Below are 24,086 nucleotides of genomic sequence, written 5' to 3' on the forward strand. Positions count from 1 at the left end.
TACAAGCTGTACAGTCGCTACTTTACATTGTAGCAAAATGTAATTTCTTCAGTGTTGTCATATGAAAAGATATAATAAAATATTTACAAAAACGTGAGGGGTGTACTCACTTTTGTGAGATACTGTATGTAAGCATTGACTTACTTCAATAAAAAAACTTTGTTTTACCAATAAAGAGATTCTTCTCTTGTAGTTTGTGCCTTCACAATCTACCTTTTGGTTATAAGGAAGGTATCAGCTGATATGAGTCAATTGGTGAAGAGAGAGTTGGCTTTTTTCGGGATGCAGAAGTGGGGGAGCGCTGGGATTTCCAGAATTACCAAAAGATGTAATCAAAATATGTGGGTACTCAAATTTATCAAGATAAAGTAATGCACTGCTCTTAAAAACCTACCAACAAATCATAAATAAAATAAAATTGTAAAACATGTTGAAATTGTGTGCTATAAACTTAGGCATACATGTGGGTGATGTAAATCACCCACAAATGGGATAATTGTATAAAATATTAATATTTATGTAGTGCATAAATACTATACCTCAGGCAAATGTGTGAAATAGCAATCCAATGCCAGCAATGTACACTAAAATAATAGTAGTGCAATATATACGGCATGTTTCAACGTTCATCCAGAAACCTTATTCCTAATATTTATACATAATCCTTATATCACCAGTCTCATGCATTAGAATTAGTACGAATTCGGGATGGAGCCTCTGCAGACTACTACACATTTTCAAGCAAACTATGCAATGAAAAACAGGGATATTTAGTTGACATATATTGCAACCCATGTTTAAGACGGCCAACTGCGTATGGATCAGAATTAGTGCCACTAAATCACTGCTCAAATCTTCTCGGTGCTTTTTGTGAAATAGACGATCAACTTAATCATATAGGTCTCAAAATTTTACATAGACATCTTTACAAATCTAGCTCCTGAATTTTTCTTATATAAGGTCCCTGTAAGGGACTGGTCCTCTCAGCTTCCAGTTCTAAGTAGGGTTGGTTAGTAATTGTGTCAGAACAGGAGGAGGTGTACAAAGTGCTTGAACATATTGCCGTGAGCTTCTCACCAATATTATTTGGACGACACTTAAGGTTTTAAGTGTCCTCCTCTTGGCCCAAATGAGGGATGTCAGGAAAAAAAGTTTCACCCTTAGCAACCCTGGGGAGGGATTCCGCATTCACACCCCCAAGGTGCTGCTGCTGGGACCCCTAAATAACATCCAAACACTATTGGGAGAAGCTCAAGTGATACATAGTTACATAGTTAGTTAGGTTGAAAAAAGACACAAGTCCATCCAGTTCAACCACAAACAAAAAATATATATTTATATATAATAAATATCATACCAGCCCAAATACCCAATTCTATACCCACAGTTGATCCAGAGGAAGGCAAAAAAAAAACAGCAGAGCATGATGCAATTTGCCAAAGCAGGGGAAAAAATTCCTTCCTGATCCCCCGAGAGGCAATCGGATTTTCCCTGGATTAACTTTACCTATACATTTTAGTACCCAGTTATATTACGTACACTTAGGAAATAATCCAGGCCTTTCTTAAAGCAATCCACTGAGCTGGCCATAACCACCTCTGCAGGGAGTCTATTCCACATTTTCACAGCTCTTACTGTGAAGAAACCTTCCGTATTTGGAGATTAAATCTTTTCTCCTCTAGACGTAAAGAGTGCCCCCTTCAAACACTTTCTACACATCCTCCCGTTTTTCCCACAGCACAGTCAAACCCAGCACCAGGAATCTGACAATTACTGCTCAACACTAATTAGACCTGGAAGCTGAGGGGACCAGTCCCTTACAGGGACCTTATATAGGAAAAGGTCAGGAGCTGAATTTGCAAAGTTCTGTGTATAAATAAATGGGCACTGCCCCCACCTATAACTGGCCTTAGCGACAAGGAACACATGGAAGGGCACCACATCTAAAACAAAACCAAAGAAAATTCCCAGCTCAACTTGTCAGCCAGCCTGCAACCAACCGAATTATCCTGTCTAACAGTTTGCGTTAAAAAACAGGGGTTCAGTTTGCACACATTTGCAAATACATACGTAAGCTATGGTAGCCACGACAAGGCACCCCATTATTATCTGCAGGCCTAACGCTATACATTTTTTGAGAGCCTCTATAGTAGAAGAACATGTATTATAATGGATAGGCAGAAGGCAGGTGAGCCTATGCTGTGCTATATGCTGGGTGTTAAAGAGGAAGTAAACCCTTCCAAACAACTTGGACCTATAGGTAAGCCTAGATTAAGGCTTACCTGTAGGTCCAAGCAATATCTCCTAAACCTATATGGTTTAGGAGATATTTGCCCGAAAATGGGCACCGCTGTCTACGGCGCATGCGCCGTAGACAGCGGCGCGCAGGCGCACTAAATGCGGCAAATCCAAGAATGGATTTGCCAAATTTGTCGACTCCCGTGCGCATGCGCGGGAGTGACGTCATCGCGGCTTCGCCGTATGACAGCAACGGAGCTGCGAGGCGCGACTCCCGTGCGCATGCGCGGGAGTGACGTCATCGCGGTTGCGCCGCTGTCATTGGTCGGAGCTGCGAGACGCCACCAGCAAGATGGACGCGGCGGACTACAGGGATCAGCGGCGACTTCGCTGGCTCCTGTGTCAGGTAAGTGACACATAATGAGCTACTATGCGATGCATAGTAGTCCATTATGCTTTACCTTTGCAGGGAAAAAAAAGAGGAAGTAAACCCATCAGGGTTTACTTCCTCTTTAAGTGTGCCCCTGTGCCTTAAGGAGGGGTGGACTCCTTCCAGGCTCACCTGCCCTTTGCCTATCAAGTATAATGCTTGTGCTTCTACTATGGAGGCTCTCAAAAATGTATAGAGTTAAGAATGCGGATAATAATGGGGTGCCTTGTCGCGGCTTACACATGTATTTGAAAATGTGTGCAAACTAAATACCTGCTTTTAATGCAAACTGTTATACAAGTTAATTTGGTTGGTTGCAGGCTGGCTGACAAGTTGAGCTGGGAATTTTCTTTGGTTTTCTTTTACTTTTGGTGTGATCCAGCGCTGTTTCAGTCTACTCAATTAAATCATGTGAATTGCACAGCATGTTCCTATGCGATTCATGATGTGAACCAGCCCTGGATCACCATTTGTCTGATTGGCCTGGCCTGACTGTAGCCTGAACGGCCTGATAAAGTTCTAAAAAAAATTTTTTTTTTAAATCAATAAAGCACATAGAGAGTCTAATGCCCTGTACACACGGTCGGACTTTCCGACGACAAAATCCTTCTGATTTTTTTCTGACGGATTTTGGCCCAAACCTGTCTAGCATACACACTGTCGCACAAAGTTGTTGGAAAAGCCGATCGTTCTGAACGCGATGATGTAGATGACGTACGACGGGACTATAAATGGGCCAGTAGCCAATAGCTTTTGTCTCGTAATTTATTCTGAGCATCCGTGGCACTTTGTCCGTTGGAATTGTCTACACACGATCGGATTTTGTTGTCGGATAATTTTAGATCCAGCTCTCAAACTTTGTGTGTTGGAAATTCCGACGGAAAAAGTCCGATGGAGCCCACACAAACGATTGGATTTTCCAACAACGCGATCCAATCAGCCATTTTCCATTGGAAAGTCACAACACGATCCTATCGTACATTTTCCGTCTGAAAGTCCGACCATGTGTACAGGGCATAAAAAGAACAAAGCTCAACCATCTGGCTCTAAAATGTAATGCAAAATATTATATTACTACTTTTTTATTTTTTTACTTTTTTTACCCTTTCCTACCATAATAAACATTATTGCAAATAAAAATCTGCTACAAATATTGTATTCATTTTGTCTTATCACCAAAAACAGCAAACCCTGTACATTACTGCTTCCATATGATAAAAAATAAGTATTTGTACAGTAGTACTCTTTCTATACAAGGAGAACCGAAGCAAGCCACTCAAACATCGTGCAATACAGTGGGTTTCCGGCCAGCAAATTATGGCACCGGATTAAACAATTATCACAAGATTATCTATAAGAAACTGAAAATGAACAGGAAATGAGGGCATTTCACATATTCTTTAATATTTTTTTTAATCAGAACATTTAATAACAAAAATAAAATAAAAATTAACTAGCATTTGGCATGGCAGGTAATGACTGCATATAACCTATAAAGTTCTGCTAATATAACAAATGTAAAGGGGTACTTCATGTGAACTTCATAATCCTAACCACTTTAGAAGAGATTTAAAACTGAAAGGCTTACAGCTGTATAAACTCCTTTCCTGTATTGAAAATACTGATTTCACTGCATACTGTAAGGTTCTCATAGTATGCATTAGAAGCAACAGCAAGGCAAACAGAACCCACCTAATTTCTGAGCTGACGCATTATCTAGCGCTTTCCTTCCCAGCCAAACTATCCCCGGCCCTACCCTTTCACTCATCGGATTTCAGTTTTTCAATCATAGAGGCCAAGCATGCTGGGTGGGCATCATGATGGGTGGTGTGCAGGGCTGAGGGCTCTTGAGAAGAATTTGAGACAGGGTGTTATTTTTAAAAAACAGGTACAGCTTCTCCCACCATGAGCTTCTTACGTTGCATAGAGATGCACAGAGACCCTGTAATGACAGTACTGGGCTAAAATAAGGCAATGATAATAATAAAAAAAGAAATTTGTTTAAATATTTCATTAGAATATTGGTGAAGGGGTGATGAAGAAAGGCAAAACACAGTATAGGCCGACTAAACTGCAGTGCTCAACAAATGACATACTGGATAGAGGAGAGAACAGAGTGACAAATAGATGAGCTCATCAGTCTACTGCTTCTTCTTTCACTGTGCAATCACAGGCTGGAAACTGGGAAGGGGGGAATAAGGCACTTGTAAAGGTTACTGAATTGCAGGACAGAAAAATCAAGTCTCCTGCCCTGCCATACTGGGCTGTGCTGTGTGTCAAAGCTGTGTAAATCTTAAGACTGGATGACCAGACAAAAATCCTTTGGCAAGCAAAACCGCTTTCTTCTATGTAATAGCTGGCCTGGAGCTCAATGTGACAGTGCTGACCAATCAGAATCCACCTGGTCTGCCCTTGCAGCGCTGATGGAGAAGAGGAAGACCAGCAGGGATGTCTATTCATAATAACTCAGCAACCCCCAGAGGTGTAGAGTGGGTGGTGGGCAGGAAGGGTTTCCACTGTTCACCTTTAAAAAAAACAAAAAAAACAAAAAAAAAAAAATCTGTAAAGGTGAACTAACCCTTTAAAGTGATTGTGTCTGAGCTAATGAAGAGGGAGAGAGCCTCTGCTCTCTTGCACATTGCTGGATTAAGATCAGGTTCAGGCAAGTATAAGGGGGGCGGGGGGAGCTGCAAGGTATTTTACCTTCATCATAGAATGAAGGTAAAAAAACTTCTGCCTTTAGAACCACTTCAAAGTGATTGCAAACCCTTCGCTTTCTTTTAAAGATAACAACCATGCCTATACTTACCTGCTCTGTGCAATAGTTTTGCACAGAGCAGCCACAATACTCTTTTTCTGGGGTGCCCCGCCAGCATTCCCAGCCCCTCTTCTAGATCGGGTGCCCCCTCGGAAAGCTGCTTTCCATTGCAGCACTCGTACAGGCTCGCTCCCGAGTCCAGCTGTTGCATCCACAGAGGGACTCGGCCCCTGCATCACAGCTTTTGATTAGCAGTGGGAGACAATGGCTCCCATTGCCACCAACCTGTCCAATGAGGAGAGCGATAGTGGCTGGAGCCGCTGAGCTCATGCACATCACTGGATCGGGCTCAGATACGAAAAAAGGGGTGTCGGGGGGGGGGGGGGGGGGGGAGCTGCAGCACAGAAGGTTTTTCACCCTAATGCATAGAATTCATTAGGGTGGAAAAACCTTAAGGCTTTACAACCATTTTAGGGAAAAGCTATCCCAGTAGCAATGGCAGTCCAAGATTAAAAACAAAAGAGTCACAAACAATGCAACTTTTATGTAGAATATGATTGTTTAATCAGTAGACCCACAGATTTCACAATAGAAACTGGATTATACATTTAGCAGCCTTTATCTTTGGATCTGTTCATTGTTGTGACAAGCACTGGTTGTTTTCACCTAAGCTATCTCTGATTATGTGCTTTATTACTCCTATGATCAATTGAATTGTTCAGGTTTGAGACAGGTTTACTTTAAGATATTTCTTGACACAGCCATAAAAAAAACAAAAAAACAAAACAAAAAAACAACTGTCAGTCTTGACAACTAATTGTCACAGATACAAGCAAACAAATTTTTATTACAAAGGGACTGTCTCTAGAAAGCAGAATAACAATTTTTTTTTTCTTAGTGGATAGTCGCCTGGCACCAAATTTTACAAGTTAGTAAAATTATACAAGTTAGTAGTTGGGAATGTTTGGTTAAAATGTTAAATATTTTGATGGGTTATTAAAAGAAAAAAAAAAAAATAATAATAAAAATAACAGTACTTGGGAATATAATTTTCCATCATTTGTGAACAGCAAATAAAAAAAAAACAACAAAAAGGGATGACAAAGATGAATCCTTTCCTTCAACTTTATCCAGTCAAATTATCTTTGATCCAGTGTATTAAAATAACATCAAAGACAGTGATTTTTATCTTGTTAAAAAAAAAAAAAAAAAAAAAAAATAAAGAAAGGGGGGGGGGGGGGGGGTGAATGACAGATGTGCCCATTAGATGGTGCTAAACAGCCTCCAAGATGTCTTCTATGGGATCGTTGACATTTTCCAGACACAGCTCATAAATAATGCATATTTAGTCCCAGGGATCGTGCTGGCTGTGGTGTGCCACCCTGCTGCCATGCACCAGCAGATGGTGTGTGCTTTTAATTAGGGCCCGTTCACCTAGAATGTGACATGGGGGTGTATTGTTAATAGAATTTATTAAATATGGAAGCTTACTCATTAAACAGCTGGTACCCTAGGATGATAGTTATTGTTCTTGGGAAGAGAAAAAAATTCTTAGCATCCATTGTGAAAGGTACTGGTGGTGCTAAGGCGAGTGTATTGTCTGCCTTTAATTGAAAGAAAACTGTGCTGGTAAGGAAAGGAAACAATCACGACTGACACAGAAAATAATGATTAACTTGGCTGATGTTGATGATCCGCATCATGTATCTAAGCACCACATAATGATTTTCACTAATCAAAGTTGCATTTATCACTTCCATAAACAGAAAAAATTATCAAATGATTCATGCAAAGTAAATTGCGGTGTAGTTAAAAACAAGCCATCTTTTTATGATCACTTTCTTGATTTTTGGCAGTTCCCCACTAGAAAAATACCATCTAATAAAATGAAAGGTGCCTTAGAAGCTGTGTGATGGTAAACAGAGCTCGCTGGATTTGAATCCTCTGGCTATGCAAGCAGAGGTTCTGGATTCAGAAATTCATCCAGGCCTATGTAAAAAATCCATGAGTTGACCTCCATGTCAAAGAAGGGGATGGATCCTCCCAAGGGAGAAAAATAAATGAGGCTGGTATACAACAGCATGGAAAATGGATTGATTGATACATTCCGGGCTAGTGCTTTGGTTAAATGAAAAAAAGGGGAGGAAAAAAAAAAAAAAAAAAAAAAACATATGTTGATCAGAATGGCTCAATGCACAAATATACTTGGTGAAGCATTGGTTCTGTCGCATAATATAATGTAGCAAGTGAACAGCAAGGCTCACTGCAGCGTCTTTCTTCCCCTGGCATAGCATAAAATATATAATTAAGGGATCTGTTCATAAAACTTTTGTTAAACAAATGACCAGAAGCATTTGTGAAAGTTGAATGAAATGTCACTGTAATTTTTCTAAGTGATTAATTTCTATATCCTCAGCTCCATCTAGTTGGCAAAATACGGTATAATTTTCTCGATATTTCAGAAAACGATACTGCATTTTGGTCACCAGAGCAAACGGCAGGCATTAAAGTGGTTGTAAGGCTGTAGGTTTTTTTTACCCTCATGCATTGTATGCATAAAGGCAGAAAACCTGTGTGCTGCCCCCCCCCCCCCCCCACAGCCCCCCTAATACTCACCTGAGCCCCCTCTGGATCCAGGAATGTGCATGGGATCCTCGGCTGTCCCGGGTCTCCCTCCTCATTGGCTGAGACACAGCAGTGGGAGCCATTGGCCGGGGCGAGCTGTGGTTTTATGTGTCTTTTGGATGCACAGAGCAGGGCTCGGGAGAGAGCATGCACAAGTACCCTCATAGCAAGCAGCTTGCTACTGGGAGCACTGGTCAAGGGAGAGGAGCCAGGAGTGCTGGCGAGGGGAGAAGAGGATTGGGGCTGCTCTGTGCAAAACAATTGCACAGAGCAGGTAAACATGTTTGTTATTAAAAAAAAAAAAAAAAAAACTTTTAAAGTGGCTGTAAAAGGCAGAATTTTTTTTTTATGTTAATGCATTCAATGACACTAAATCCCTCCACTGCACTTAAAAGCACTCAAAACGCCAAGTTTGGCTGTTTTGAATACTGATATTTTTTTTTTTAAATCTGGCGCCTTTAAGGCTCCAGTGAATCGGAAGTGATGTCACTGCCAGGTTTCTAGATCGGAGACCCAATCAAAGCCGATTCCGGCGGGACTAGAAAGCCCGGGCAGAGTGGCAGGACTGGGGGGGGCGAGACGGAAGAGCATTGCTGGCCAGATGATAAAAGCGCCCCAAGGGACATTACTGGAACAGCTCTGATTTCAACTGCCACGTGTTCCCGTCACTCGGCGTCCTATACAGCCCCGCCCCCTGGCCAGGGAACTTTGATAGACGTCACTTGTCCCGGGATTGGACAGGTGATCTATCAAATTCCATGGGACCAGGGGGCGGGGCTGTGTTGTCCCTTGCACTCTGATCATCCAGCTGGCTCTCTCCTCCCCTTTGCGAGCACTGGGAGGTGGACTCCAATACAACCCACCGGCCGGTGTTGCTTGCCCCCCCTCGCTGCCAGGCAGCCCACGCTTGCTAGCCCTCAAAATCCACTCGCAAAATGCTAGCAGGTGAGCGGAATTTTTTAGGGATGATGTAAAGGTATGCTATTTCACGGCAAGTAGTTAAAACTATTTTTTAGGCTTATTGCTTAGGCAAATTATGTCATACATCCCCCCAGGATCCTTCAGGAGAGGTTTTCTCAGCTAAGCACACCCTCCTGCCTACATGTCTGAGATTACGGCAGTTGGATTACAGGAAGTAAATGCAAAATAAAATCATTTGCCCGTTCTGAAGATGACCAGGACCAGAAATGCAAGGGGATGGTTTTTCAAAGTAAATTCTCAACAAAAAGCATGGATGGGGAAGTTTGCTTTGAATATTAAAAATAAATTAAATATTTCATAGCGTCCCTCTAACCGGTAACCTTATAAAAATCTCTCCAGCTACTCCTGGCCCTACTAGGTATAAAGCTAGAGATCTTCCCACCTCATTACAAAATAATAGTGGCAAACATACTTATAGCCGCAAGACTTACTATAACCAAATTGTGGAAATCGGTAGAGGCCCCTAAAGTTTCTGACGTCATTACAAAACTAAACACCCATGCACATTACAAATGCATGCTAGCCCAAAAAAAATATAGTATAAATTGTTTTAAGAAATATTGGCTTTAATCTTTTGAAAGAGCTTTACCAACACACTTAATTAAACTTTCCCTCTATGTTTGTGATTAGTCTGGGTAGATCAGTACGCTTCCTAATTGTTAAATGTTTTGCAACTATCATTCTCCTTTAAATACACAGTTTACCTTTTCATGAGGTGACAACATTGAAGAATTTACACTTTGCTACAATTTAAAGTAGTGTGTATATCTTATATAACAGTGTAAATTAGCTGTCCCCTCAAAATAGCTCAACACACAGCTCAAAATTTCAATATTTTGTGTGACCACCACTATTTTCCAGCACTGCCTTAACCTTCTTGAGCATGGAGTTCACCAGAGCTTCCCAGGTTGCCAATGGAGTCCTCTTCCACTCCTCCATGACGACATCAAAGAGCTGGTGGATTTTAGTTGTAATATTGGAATACTGCCCTGCGGGCCCAGTCTCTGAAAAGAGGGGATCATGCTCTGCTTCAGTATGTCACAGTATATGTTGGCATTCATAGTTCCCTCAATGAGCTATAGCTCCCCAGCTCCGGCAGCACTAATGTAGCCCCAGACCCTGACACTCCCACCACCATACTTGGCTGTAGGCAAGACACACTCATCTTTGTACTCCTCACCTGGTTGTCGCCACACACGCTTGACACCATATGAACCAAATAAGTTCATCTTGGTCTCATCAGACCACAGGACATGGTTCCAGTAATCCATGTCCTTAGTCTGCTTGTCTTCAAACTGTTTGCACGTTTTCTTGTGCATCATCTTTAGAAGAGGCTTCCTTCTGGGACAACAGCCATGCAGATCAATTTGACCCCCCGCCCCTTCAACCTCTGCATCAATGCTAGCAGCACCTATACCTCTATTTCCCAAAGACAACCTCTGGATATGATGCTACGCACGGGCACTCAACTTGGTCAACCATGGCGAGGCCTGTTCTAAATGGAACCTGTCCTGTTAAACCACGGTATGGTCTTGGTCTGCGCTGCAGCTCAGTTTCAGGATCTTGGCACTCTTCTTATAGCCTAGGCCATCTTTAGGTAGAGCAACAATTCTTTTTTTTTTTTCAGATCCTCAGAGTTCTTTGCCATGAGGTGTTGAACTTCCACTGACCAGTATGAGAAAGTGAGAGCGATAACACCAAATTTAACACACCTTCTCCTCATTCATACCTGAGACCTTGTAACACTAACGAATCACATGACTCTGGGGAGGGAAAATGGCTAATTGGGCCCAAATTTGGACATTTTCACTTAGGGGTGTACTCATTTTTGTTGCCAGCAGGTTTAGAAATGAATGGATGTGTGTTGAGTTTTTTGAGGAGACAGCCAATTTACATTTATACAAGCTGTACACTCACTACTTTACATTGTAGCAAAGTTTAATTTCTTCAGTGTTGTCGCATGAAAAGATAAAATATTTGCAAAAATGTGAGAGAAGTACTCACTTTTGTGAGATAGTGTATGTGTTATTCTGATATATCTTTAAAGTTTAGTAAGGATATTATATCTGCTTTTCCTATAAAAAGCATATTTTGTTATTTGTATTTGATTTTGTTAACTTTTTTAATAATTCAAATTGCATTTTTGCTTTGTGGTGCTCAGATGCAGCATAGTTCAGCTTTAAAGATAATAGGTAGTAAGTTTCTACAGAATGTATGTGCTTATTACAGTAAAAAAAAAAAAAAAAAATGGGTTTGTGATTGTAAATATGACATATTGTAAATTAATATTATGTAGACTTTTATCCAGCTAACAGGTCTCCTTTTCATATCTTTAACAAATCCTAGCCCGTTGTTATCAAACCTTTTGTTTACAGGATCCATAGCTCAGGCAGCAATTTATATAATGAAGTGGTTGACTCATTAACAGTTACTAATCCCCTAATCAGACAAGAAAGCCTCAAAGCAGACTCCTTCATATTGACCCAAAACAATTGTAGTTTCTCTTTTGAAGGCCACTTTATTAAAGTAAAATATTAAACTGTTCATTTTTGTATGCACATACAAAATAAGTGTAAAAAGAATATAGCTCCCATTTAAATGTATGCACTACATTTTCTTTAATTAGTTTTTGCTACATTAAAAGCTGTCCAGACATTGATTCTTAAATACAGGCCCCATTAGGCAACATTAAAAAGCTTCAATTCCAGGAATAAGAACATTGTTTAATTATTCCAAGAAAAATGTGGGAAGATGTTACATGCAAGTGATTAGAGGCAGAAACAAAGAAAGCATTCAGTCAGCCACCTATTCGAGTGGGAGGGATAGTAATGTTAAAATAATGCTGAAAAATGGCTGAAGGTGAAAGATGAAGAGCGGCAGATGGATTTCCAATTTGTGACATGATAATCAGAGAAGGTAACAGTGACCCTCCTGAATCATCAACGTCTATTACATGAGCCAGTAAAAGAAACAAGTTAATGGCTTTACGGATCAGGGGGGAAATATAAAAGCACTGGAAGGGCAAGGGGACAAGATGCGCTGAGCAGTAATAAACAATCAAGAGCAGCAGGAGGTCTTGCTATTCAAGTGCCTGTGCTGATTTGTTAAGTGTATGTCCTGAGTACTCAGGAGCATAACAGAATATATCCTATTACAAGGGCAAAACCTTGGGTTCAACTGCTTTATCTCCAATCACCATTTTTTTGCCATTTAGCTAATAAACAATTTTATTTAAAAAAATAAATAAAAAAGACTAATAAAATTCAAGTTGATCCAATATCCAAATACTCATTCAAAAAATGATTAGTACTCACTAAGCTTTACAGAATGAATAAATAATTCATGGCTTATAGACAAAATTTCTCTCTTTATTCAATAATTGGCTTGCAATACTTCTTGCTACTGCCACCAAGATCTATAAAGAGGTTATAAGGTATGTCTGAAAAGAGCCTGGGAGTATATCAACCTCGGAGTGTGCATTTGAATGGAGCTGTGACGTAGATCTGTGGCAGCCCTGTTAATTAAATTCACACCCTGAAATGCTTGAATGGCCTCTTGCCATGAGTGAACGCAGCCTGAAAATCAGGGTGGATAAAAACAAAGCTTTAAAAAGGAAAAAAAAATTAAAAAAAAAAAAAAAAATTAAAAAAAAAAAAAACAGATTTTTTTTGATTTTTATCAAATTTAATTTTAATAAAATGCTTTTGTGATAAAAAATAAAAAAAATAAAAATCTATCTAAAAAGATAGTTTCCCATTTAAATCATCATTTAGTTTATTCAGCATGAAATGAAGATTACCGTATTTATCGGCGTATAACACGCACTTTTCCCCCCTTAAAATTGGGGGAAAGTCGTGGGTGCGTGTTATACGCCGATCCCCACTGTCTGTGAGCCAAAAATAGCGAGCGCTGCTGAAAAAGACCGAGCCGACTGCCGCTCGCAGTCCCGCCTCCCTGCTGTTTCTGGAGCGAGCGCTGCCGAAAAAGACAGAGCCGACTGTACTGTGTACTCGGCTCGGCTCGCAGTCCCACCCAGACTGGGCAGGACTGCGAGCCGAGCCGAGTACACAGTACAGTCAGCTCTGTCTTTTTCGGCAGCGCTCACTCCAGAAACAGCAGGGAGGCAGGACTGCGAGCGGCAGTCGGCTCGGTCTTTTTCAGCAGCGCTCTGTATTTTCTGGCGGCGCTCGCTCGGTCTGTCTGGGCGGCGGGAAAATTTAAACGTATGCGAGGCTGCAAATGACACTGGATAATGCTGCAAACGGTGCTGGGCAAGCAGCAAATGATGCTGGGCAAGCTGCAAATGACACTGGTCATTCTGCAATGATGGACAAGGCTGCAGATGCACACTGATGAGGCTGCATTGATGGGCATTTAAATGGAAGTTTTTTTTTCCTTAAAACTTCCCTCCTAAAACGTTTTTCCTTAAAATGCCCTCCTAAACTTGGGGTGCGTGTTATATGCTGATAAATACGGTAGTTATGTAGTATGAGGCTGTATATTCTGCAATATTTACATTTTTGGTAAACTCAAGCAGATATAACATGCACTGCATTGATGCATTCACACAATTTCACAGTAACCATTAGATAAAACAAAGTTCAGGAATATTCCTTTATCCCATTGTTTTGCAAATCTATGTACACTACAAACTGTATGATTGAATCAGTTCTGATATTGCCGTTTTACTAACCTCACATCTTATCATTCTAAATAGGAAACCTTCATTTTGTTTGCAAATATTAAAGTTTCTAACTACCAGCAAGAATAAGTAATTCCATTTAAAGAGCACCTGTCATTTCAGATCCATCATGGCAGCCCCTGTTAGCGGGCATCCACTCACCTGCTGCCGCTTCGTCCCTCTCCTTGTTGTGTCCCTGCCGCATCACCAGCAGTCCCTTTAAAGTGAATGGGACTGTCGGTGAGTCAACAGCGAGTCAGGAGGAGCCGCTGTGGGATAGAGATGACAGTTGCTCTTTAAAACTTATGATTTAAATCAAATACACCCTGCTAAAAATATATTTTATTTTAATTCCAAGATCAGTGGATTTTAACCACTTCAGCACCAAAAGATTTACCCCCCCCCCCCTTTATGACCAGGCCATTTTTTGCGATATGGCACTGCATTACTTTAAGTGAAAATTGTGCGGTCGTGCAACGCTGTACCAAAATGTATATATTTAAAATGTATGTTCTTTTCCCCCCCACAAATAGAGCTTACTTTTGATGCTATTTGATCACCTCTGTGTTTTTTATTTTTTGCGCTATAAACAAAAAAAGGCTGACAATTTTGAAAAGGAAAAAAAAACAAAACAATAATTTTACTTTATGCTATAAAACATATCCAATTAAATAAAAAAAAAAAAAAAAAAAAAAACTTTAGGCCGATATGTAGTCTGCTACATATTTTTGGAAAAAAATTCCAATAAGCATATATTGATTGTTTTTAGCTATTGTGTCTACAACTATGGGATATATGACTTATAGCTGGACTGCGATATTGGGGCGGACAGTTGGGACACTGACACAATATGCATTCTCACTGTACCAATGACACTGGGTGGGAAGTGGTTAATATCAGGGGCGATCAAAGGGTTAAATATGTGTTGCTAGCTGGCGTTTTACTAAACTGTGGGAGGTGCTGGTACAGGGGAAGGCATAGATCTGTATCCCTGACTTGCAGGGACACAGAGTCAATGCATTCCCCACTGACAGAACAGCAATCGGCCTTATTTACATAGGCAGACTGCCGTTCTGCCTGTGTAATGAATGATCGCTGGGTGTCGACGGACATCAATTCTGCAGCTACCCCAACCTGGGAGTGCTGTATCATGTACTAGCTAGGTACGTGATCCAGTGCAGGGGATCCACCTTGCCACCGTATATGAACAGTATATGGTCGACAAGCGGTTACACAATAATTTTATATATTCTAGCGTATCAATCCTAAAATGTGGTGGCTACGTTCTCTTTTTTCATTTTTTTCCCCCTCTCTTTTCACCTGGACATTGGGCCAGTAACACACTTCCTTTCCTAGAGTGTCACCACTCTGGATGGAGGAGAGATGGAGACAGCTGCGGACAGCAAGAGAGATGGTAGTGTTAGATGCAGTAGAAGATTTAGATGGACTTGACTAGCGAATTAAAGTCAAACTCCTGCTAACACTTTTTAAACAGCGGCGCGCACGCGATGGCAGGGCGTCATTTAAAAATGGATGTACCTGTACGCCAATATGCCTGCCCGTGCCATTCTGCCGACGTACATCGGCGTGCACCGGTCGGGAACTGGTTAAAGGTTAATTTTCCACACCCATTGCTTTTTAAATTGCAATTGGTGTCTATGTATAAATAGTTAGTTTGTTAGCTCTCATGTGAATGCATTGAGCAGGCTGGATATTGAGCCATGGGGAGCAGAAAAGAACTGTCAAGAGACCTGCGTAACAGGGTAATGGAACTTTCTAAAGATGAAAAAGGATATAAAAAGATATCCAAAACCTTGAATATGCTAGTCAAGACTATTCAATCACTTATTAAGAAGTGAAAAATTCCTTATTCCTCAGGGTGCAGGCAGAAGAGGATAGTTAGGTAATATTAGGTAAAACTTGGGTGAAGAATAGGGAACAGTTGCCGGGTAGTAAATACAATATGTTGGTAGCTAAAATTACAAACTGTGATTCCACCTAAAAAAAGTACTGTCTATGGTAATGTTAGTCGTGACGCTATTTCTCTTGCTGTATGCTAGATATCCTTAGTGTACTGCATGACAAGTCATGTCTTGTGTGCAAATGTTTTACTCTTTAATTTATTGTTTGATCTAATAACATGTACCGAGTACATGAATTGTCTTGTTTTGCTACAAGCAGGTTTTATGTAACTTTGTTTGCTTCTTAAAAATCTGGTTATTAAAAATTACTCGACTCAAAAAAAAAAAAAAAAAAAAAAAAAGAACTTGAAAATTCAGGGATCTCTTGATACCAAGCCAAGGTCTGGTAGACTGAGAAAGATTGCAGCCACGACTGCCAGAAGAATTGTTTGGAATACAAAAAAATTCCCACAGGTAACCGCTGGAGAAATACAGGCTGTTCTAGAAAAAGATGGTGTGGTTGTTTTAAGGAGCACAATACGATGATACTTAAACAAAAATGAGCTGCATGGGCGAGTTGCCAGAAAGAAGCCTTTACTGCAACAATGGCACAGGAAAGCCCGGATATAATGTGCCAACACCTTTACACACCTTACAGCTTCCGGCACACTGTAACATGGAGCAATCATAAGCGCATGTTTTGAGAAAATTCAACAAGGCCTATAGCGACAAGAGTATCATCCCCACTGTGAAGCATGTGGATGGCTCTCTGCTGTTTTGGGTGTGTGTGAACTCTAAAGGCACAAGGAATCTTGTGAAAATTGATGGCAAGATGAATGCAGCATGTTATCCACAAAATACTGGCAGACAATTTGCATTTTTCTGCATGAAAGCTGCACATGGACTTTCCAGCACGACAATAACCCTAAGCACAAGGCCAAGCTGCTCCTCTAGCGGTTACAGCATGAAAAAGGTGAAGGTTCTGGAGTGGCCATCACAATCTCCTGACCTTAATATCAAGCTTTGGGGAGGTCTCAAACATGCAGTTCATGCAAGACGACCAAAGCCTTTGCATGACCAGGGGGCATTTTGCCAAGACGAATAGGCAGCTATACCACCTGCAAGAATTTGGGGTCTCAAACAACTATTACTGCATGCTGTCATTGATGCTAAAGGGGACAACACACAGTATTAAAGGGGTTGTAAAGGTAAATGTTTTTTCACCTTAATGCATTCTATGCATTAAGGTGAAAAAACATCTGACAGTGTCTGCGCCCCCAGCCCCCCCTCGTTTTACTTACCTCACCCCTCAAAAGTCCCGCGCTCGTCCCCCGACGTCCTTTCCACCGTTCAGCCTGGCCGCTAATTGGCTGGAGTGGATGGATGGAATGCAGCGCAGCCATTGGCAGCGCCTAGAGGCGATTCAGTTCGCATTGTGCGCTATATAAGTATTTCATTCAATCATTCACCGACGGGGGGCGGGGCTGTGTGATACAGCGAGCGGCTATAGCCGCTGGCTTTATCACGGGAGCGCGCCCGCAGATGCTTCTCACCATGCGAGGGAGCTCGCATGAACGTGAGAAGCACCTGCGGGAGGAAGCCGAGACAGCCGCCGAGGGACCCCAGAAGAGCATGTTCGGGGCAAAATGATCTGCACAGTGGAGGTATGTATAACATGTTTGTTATTTAAAAAAAAATAAAAAATTCACTTTACAATCCCTTTAAGAACTAAGGGTATGCAGACTTTTTTTGTATACCTGTTGCAATATTTTGTTTTATGATTGTGCTATTCTGTTATGACCTACAGTTGAATATGAATCCCATAAGAAATAAAAGAACTGTGTTTTGCCTGCCTACTCAGGTTTTCTTTAACCTCTTGTCTACTTTGCACTTTCACCCCATTTCTGTCCGGGACAATTTTCAGATTTCAGTGCTGTCACACTTTAAATGGCAATTGTGCGATCATGCAACACTGTACCGAAACAAAATTGTTATAATTTTTTTGAGACTGATAGAGCTTTCTTTTGATGGCATTTAATCACCACTGTGTTTTATATTTTATGCTAAACAAAAAGACAGAAAATTTAGAAAAATAAAAAAAGTTTATTTAGTTTCTGTTATAGAATTTTCAGAGTAAGTCATTTTTCTCCTTCATTGATGTGTGCCGACGAGGCTGCACTGACGGGCATCACCGATGGCCACTGAAAGGCAGCACTTGTGGGCGCTGTTGGGGCTGCACTGATCATCAGGCCACTGATGATCATTTCCCTGATTTTCAGTGTTGATGACCCCTGTGTAGATTTGCCATTTTTTTGGCTCTCCTCCCCTCACACGTTGTCAAAGTGAGGAGAGGACTGCCGATAACCGGCAAATACTGTTTACACTATGATCAGCTGTGACTGGACACCGCTGGTCACATGGTAAAGAGCTGCTGTGATCAGATCCATGTCGATGCATGTTGCAGGGGGCATGTGGGAAGCGTGATCGCTGGAGGATGTCCATGAATGCCCTCCTGGCAACGTGAGCCCGCACTGTAGACGTCTTTCGGCTATAACGTGCACAGCAATTTTCCAAGGCTATGCAAACTTTTGAACACAACTGTACTTTCACCTGTAATCTAGTCTTTTTTTTGCCCCAACTTCCTTTACCAGACCAAGCTGTCCAGCAAAATTGGCAGTTAGGCCCAAATCCTGACCACGACACTATATGCCTGGAGTTTGCATGTTCTCCCTGTGCATGCGTGGGTTTCCTCCGGGTACTCCGGTTTCCTCCCACACTCTAAAGACATGCTGGTAAGTTAATTGGTTCCTGTCTAAATAGGCCCTAGTATATGTATGAATGCGAGTTAGGGACATTAGGCTGTAAGCTCTTTGATGGTAGGGACTGATGTGAATGTACAATGTATATGTAAAGCGCTGTGTAAATTGACGGTGCTATAAGTGTAACTGAAATATATAAATCATGTATTATAATAATAATAATAATAATAATAATAATAATAATAACCATATGCCATCAAGAGCTGTAAAATATATTCTGCCTAACTTACCTGTAGTTGTAGGAACTGAACTTCTGGCTTTCTCTTAACATTATTTTGTACAGATTTAACACCTGAGTCCGACTTGAAGATGCCATTTTCAGAAAACCTTTGAGTGCTTTGTTAAAATATGAGTATATAGTATCGGTCACGCTTTCCTGCACAAATACAAAGAAAATATTTAAGGAAGCAATTTTTTGCCACTGACAAAATGAACTAAAACAGTAATAATGCACTTGGAAGTAGAATAAATGTTTGCATTAACAATGTTGTACTATGTTAGCCATCAATCACAGCAGACTGTTTAAGACCTCTTTCACACTGAGGCGTTACATTGCTAAAAAATAGTGCCTGCATAGCACATGTAAAGAGCCTCTCCTGTCTCTCCTGTGCGAAAGTCTGAGTGCTTTCACACTGGAGCGGTGCACTTGAAAGACGTTAAAAAAAAAAAAACTCCTGCAAGCAGCATCTGTGGAACTGTGAAGGAGCGGTCTATACACTGCTCGTAAACCGCTCCTGCCCATTGAAATCAATGGGGCAGCATGGCTATAGTGCTGGCATAGTGCTGCTGCAGCATCGCTTTGCGGTGGTTTTAACCCTTTCTCGGCCTGCTAGCGGCCAAATAGCACAGCTAAAAATATTGGCACTTTACGGCCGATGCACCCACCGCCCCAGTGTGAAAGGGGCCTAAGTAATAGCCTTTACTGACCAGCTCAAGTTTTTTTTAAGGTGTAAACTTGTATTCCACAGTGTTCCAAGCTCTTCTTTATGGTGTCCTCTAAATTACAGTGACCGCCTACATCACATCCTATTGGCGTAGGTGCACCACACAGAACTACATGTGCAAAGAGCCATCAGCCTACACAAACAATGTGTCAGGGCACTTACCAAATGAACAGGGGTGACCGGGGGGGGGACTCCCCTGTCATCACTGCGACAAATCCCCAAAAATATTTGTCATTCTTGGCAAGTTTAAGGCACATTACCCTAAAGTGACACTAAACTCTAGTTTAAAAAAGAAAATTCTATTTAAGTATGCATTCTTAAAGTAGTTGTTTAGCCACTATATCTTCATATAATCCTCTGTGGTTAATAAATGTTAGATGCCCCAGTGTCTGTGTTTTATAAAAAAAAAAAAAAAAAAAAAATGCCGTTCTATACCTGATTTCAGAGCGCCGTTCGGCACTCATGTGTCCGGCCATCTTGCCTCTCTCTTGATCTGACAGTTACAGTGGGAGGGGCTGAGAATCCCCCACTGATGTCAGTCAGAAGGAGAGGTGGCTGGTCACGCGAGTGCCCCTCTGAAATCAGGTATACAACTGCATTTTATTTTTTTTTATAAAACACAGACACTGGGCACCTATCATTATTAACCATCAAGGATTATATGAAAAATGTTAAGTAATTTCAGCAGTAGGAGGGGAGGGGCAGGCACTCTCACTAGCTGACAGGCGGGGGGGGGGGGGGGGGACAGAGGAGAGCTGCGGATGACGGAGGCACATAAACTGACTACGGTGTCAGGGCTCAGCAGCCGTGATAAACTAAGGTCAGTTTACAAGGGGGAGGGCAGAACAAGGCAGGGTCAGCGAAGTATTTTAGGTGATAGAAAGGGCCAAACTAAAGAGCACAAGCACTGTGCTGTATAACATGCTTTAAAGGAACAGGATCCATTTTTTACGCATAACAAACGCTTTTGAAAAGTACCTTCGATTGTTTGCATTCTTCTACAAATCTCCAAATTCTCTTTTTTTTTATTTTTTATTATTATTATTCAGTTTCCTGTTAGAGGGTAGCTACATTAATTTTCCAAGGTCCCACTGTATGTAGTTATTTAGCCACCCTCTTTTGTTCACTGCTCAGATGATCTATGGACTGTGAGATATGTAGTGAGCATAGAGCAGTGCACGTGACCACAGCGAACGTGTACTGCTCATTCCAAACAAATGGAAGTGAGGAGGGAAAAGGGGAAGTTGGGGATCTCCGGCATGCTCTAATAAGGATATTATAAGGAGGCAGAAAAACACAGTAACAAACAATATCATGAAAAAGAGATTACAGCTCCATCAAGTAGTGGATGTGGATGGATTCATTTTGAAGACTAAAGATATTGTTTAGTGTCACTTAAAGGAGAAGTCCAGCCTAAGCTCATTTTGACCAGTTTCATTTTCACCTGTTTTTTTTTTTAAGTCCACTCTCCGCTGACATCACAGGAATCAGTCCAGGCACCTCATCATCCCGACAATGGGAGTCTGGATCCACCAGGTGCCTGGACTGACACCCATCTCAGCAAGCCGCTAAGAGCCTGAGATGGACGCTCCCTGCCCCTCCACAGCTCAGCGCCCCATTGGAACAGAGCGGAGAGATGCTGATTGACAGTCAGCAGCTCTCTGCTCATGGAGCTGTGAGAACCGAGCCATCGGTGGTGTTCGTTTGTTTGGCTCTCAGTGTAGAGGTGCCGCGGGACAGATGCAGCATTGGACCGATGCTGTATCCACCTAGTCAAGTATGATGGGGGGGGGGAACCCCAAACCCATACTTCTCTTTTAAAACACATCATATGGCATCCTTTCACCTCCTTGAACATTTTCCCTGCATTCATTAGAAGGACTGGAGTGTTGCTTGCTTTGGAGACTTATGACAAGTGAAGCCTGAGCCACATTTATGATGTGGACAGCAGTACTTAAAGAGGAAGTAAACCCTGATGGGTTTACTTCCTCTTTCATTCCCTGCAAAGGCAAAGCATAATGGACTACTATGCATCGCATAAAGGCCCATTATGTGTCACTTACCTGACACAGGAGCCAGCGATGTCACCGCTGTCCCCTGTAGTCCAGGCGCATCCATCTTTTCGGTGGGGTCTCGCAGCTCCGCTGCTGTCATTCGGCGGAGCCGCGATGACGTCACTCCCGCGCATGCACACGGGAGCCAACACGCGCGGCAGCTCCGTTATTGGGAATAGTGCGCCTGCGCCGTAGACAGCGGTGCCTGTCTTCGGGCAAATATCTCCTAAACCGTATAGGTTTAGGAGATATTTCTTGGACCTACAGGTAAGCCTTAATCTAGGCTTACCTGTGGGTCAAAGTGGTTTGTAAGGGTTTACAACCACTTTAAATGTGCCAGGGTAGGTTTTCCTAGAAAATAAAGTATATGGTCACAGTTAGTCCATATCACAGTTTTTTTTAAAAAGGGGACCTTGACAATAACTTTACTCTTTCAACAGAACTATCTATTACATTGACTTTAAAATACCATATATGTCTTTGAGACTGCTGAAGTACCTACTATTAAAAAAATAAAAATATATTATGATCCTACTTAAGTACAGCAACTTACTTTAATCCTCCCCCCCACATACAGTACAATGCTTACTGTACTATACAGGCTCAAAGCAGAACTAAACCCATCTATTTAATGGTTTCATAAGGCAGCTACATTTCTTGCTGTCACATTTGCTTTTGTGCTCCACCAAACTATCAGACCAGCACCAAGGCACAAAATTTGAGATGGCAGCTTCCATGGCTGAATAGGAGGGTTTAGTTCCACTTCAATTATTATTATTTTTTACAGCTTTTATGATGGAACTGATGTAAAAGGACCCTGAAGCTGTATTTAGAAGCCGATTGGTTACTATTAGTTATGAGCTCTGGAGCATTGATTATTTGAGTAAAAACCTGCCTGAGCTTATCCCACCAGGAAGCTGTTAAAAGCCAACAGCAAATCACAGGCAGTGGAGACATTGCCTGACCCCCCGCCAAGAGCCTCACGTGTACACACCCCTCGTTTACCTGTAGCTGCAGAGTGGGGAATACATGCACTGCCTATGATTGGCTGATGGATTTTAACAGCTTCCTGGCAGGATAGCTCAAGCAGGTTCATGTCTGAACCCCCTGAGCTCATCCCTAGTTACTATGTACAACTGCTCCAGTTTTAGTAAGTTTCCTTACGATTTAGGGATCCAAGCACATTTTATGTCCGAGAGCACGAGGCCTAAAACAGTGATAAAAATGAGTTTGTGCATCCTCCAAGGTCATTTTGTGCCCCTTTTCTAGTCCAATGAGCCAGTCTCTTTATGTGATCTGCAGGGTGGGAATGGCAGAGTTTGGCTAGGGGTGAGTATTAGATTGTAAGCTCTTCTGAGCAGGGCTCTCTTAATCCTCTTGTATTTTATTGTATTGTCTCCTTTTTATATTGTAAAGCTCTGCGTAAACTGTTGGCGCTATATAAATCCTGTATTATTATTATTATAATAATCAGAGGTCGCTCAAGCTTGTCTCTACTGGCGAAAAGACTCTTTTTGCTGTATTTAAGTGTGTGTGTGTGTGTGTGTGTGTATAGATATATATACACACATACATTATATATATATATATATATATATATATATATATATATATATAATATATAAAAACACACACGGTGCAAAATTTATATTTTCTACTAGTCATGGGTTCCAACACCTGACTATAAACTCTGTTGGTTATTCTAGTAGATAAAGTCTGCAGATATTTAGCGATTCCCCCCATACACTAGGGGGGGATATGAAGAGCAGCATGTGTCCCCCGATCACTCACACTAACCCCAGCTCCAGGATCAGATCAGGTGAACTGTCTGCACACCCCACACGCTCACTCCTCGCCGGACACCCGCACCAATCACAAGGCTCGCCGAGGTCACCCAACTACGGAATCCCTTCGAGGCCAAACACGGAGACTATCAACAACCAGACAAGGACGTCAAAGCCTTTCTGAACACTAGACTAAAATTGTGGAAAAGACTTCCGTCTTTTCATGTCTCAAATATCTCCCATAGTTATCATTGCAATATGCTTCGACAAAATGGCTTTTACCTTAGCGTTTATGAGAAGTCATAGAGAAGACAGCTACGGGATGTCTTTGCACAATGTTCGGCCTCTAGTAGTCAAAGGGTGTTTCATAGCTCCAATGATTTTTTTGACATTAAAATTGTTAAAATATCCCTGAAATGTAATGGACATAAAAAAATATGTCGTTTTATATATGAAAGTGTGCCTTACGGAGTAAAGTTATAGACGATACAGTGTTTTTATGTGTGTGTGTCCCTTCCGGGTTCCCGTAGCTGGCTGACATGCACGTGAAGTGATCAGAGGAAAGGGCACGAGGAAGGTTCATTCACACAGCAGTCATGAGCCTTACTTCATATCTCCCGTGAGTGTGCAGCCTCCTGTCACCATCTACTAATGAGGAAATGTGTCTGCCTTCTACTAGGGAAACATCACATAGGATCCCATCATACTAATTTGTTTTATAGGCTGCTGGGCTTATTCCAACCTATCTTCAGGGAAAGTAAAAATCCCACTGTGGTTCAAGCCCCCTTTCACATGGGTGCTTACTAGGGATGAGCTCAGGCGTGTTCGCATGGTCCACGTGCAGAGCCCACCAGGAAGTCGGCGCTGCGCT

At 41.6% G+C, this 24,086-nt stretch overlaps 2 protein-coding genes across 5 annotated transcripts in view; one reads left to right on the plus strand and one right to left on the minus strand.

The window, feature by feature from the left end:
* LYRM4 (LYR motif containing 4) overlaps positions 1-23,395 on the minus strand; it is a 171,613-nt gene extending 148,218 nt beyond the window's left edge. Inside the window, exons 1-2 of one of the 2 annotated variants that reach the window (XM_077492137.1) lie at positions 23,229-23,395; positions 18,664-18,809 (exon numbers count right to left, since the gene is read on the minus strand). In XM_077492137.1, coding sequence (XP_077348263.1) covers positions 18,664-18,749 — 86 coding nt within the window. In that variant the 5' untranslated portion in view covers positions 18,750-18,809; positions 23,229-23,395. Of the gene's footprint in view, positions 1-18,663; positions 18,810-23,222 lie in introns of both variants that reach the window. The other variant, XM_077492138.1, reaches the window with a different exon arrangement.
* A 306-nt stretch (positions 23,396-23,701) lies between these two features.
* The window catches only part of FARS2 (phenylalanyl-tRNA synthetase 2, mitochondrial), a 670,425-nt gene continuing 670,040 nt past the window's right edge, over positions 23,702-24,086 (plus strand). For 2 of the 3 annotated variants that reach the window (XM_077492141.1, XM_077492139.1), the window contains exon 1: positions 23,702-23,834. In XM_077492141.1, the coding sequence (XP_077348267.1) occupies positions 23,812-23,834 (23 nt within the window). In that variant the 5' untranslated portion in view covers positions 23,702-23,811. The remainder of the gene's footprint in view (positions 23,835-24,086) is intronic. The other variant, XM_077492140.1, reaches the window with a different exon arrangement.

The sequence above is a fragment of the Lithobates pipiens genome, unplaced genomic scaffold (genome assembly GCF_037356315.1).
Source record: "Lithobates pipiens isolate NorthernLeopardFrog02 unplaced genomic scaffold, aLitPip1_a1.2 Scaffold_19, whole genome shotgun sequence".
Classification (NCBI taxonomy): Eukaryota; Metazoa; Chordata; class Amphibia; order Anura; family Ranidae; genus Lithobates; species Lithobates pipiens.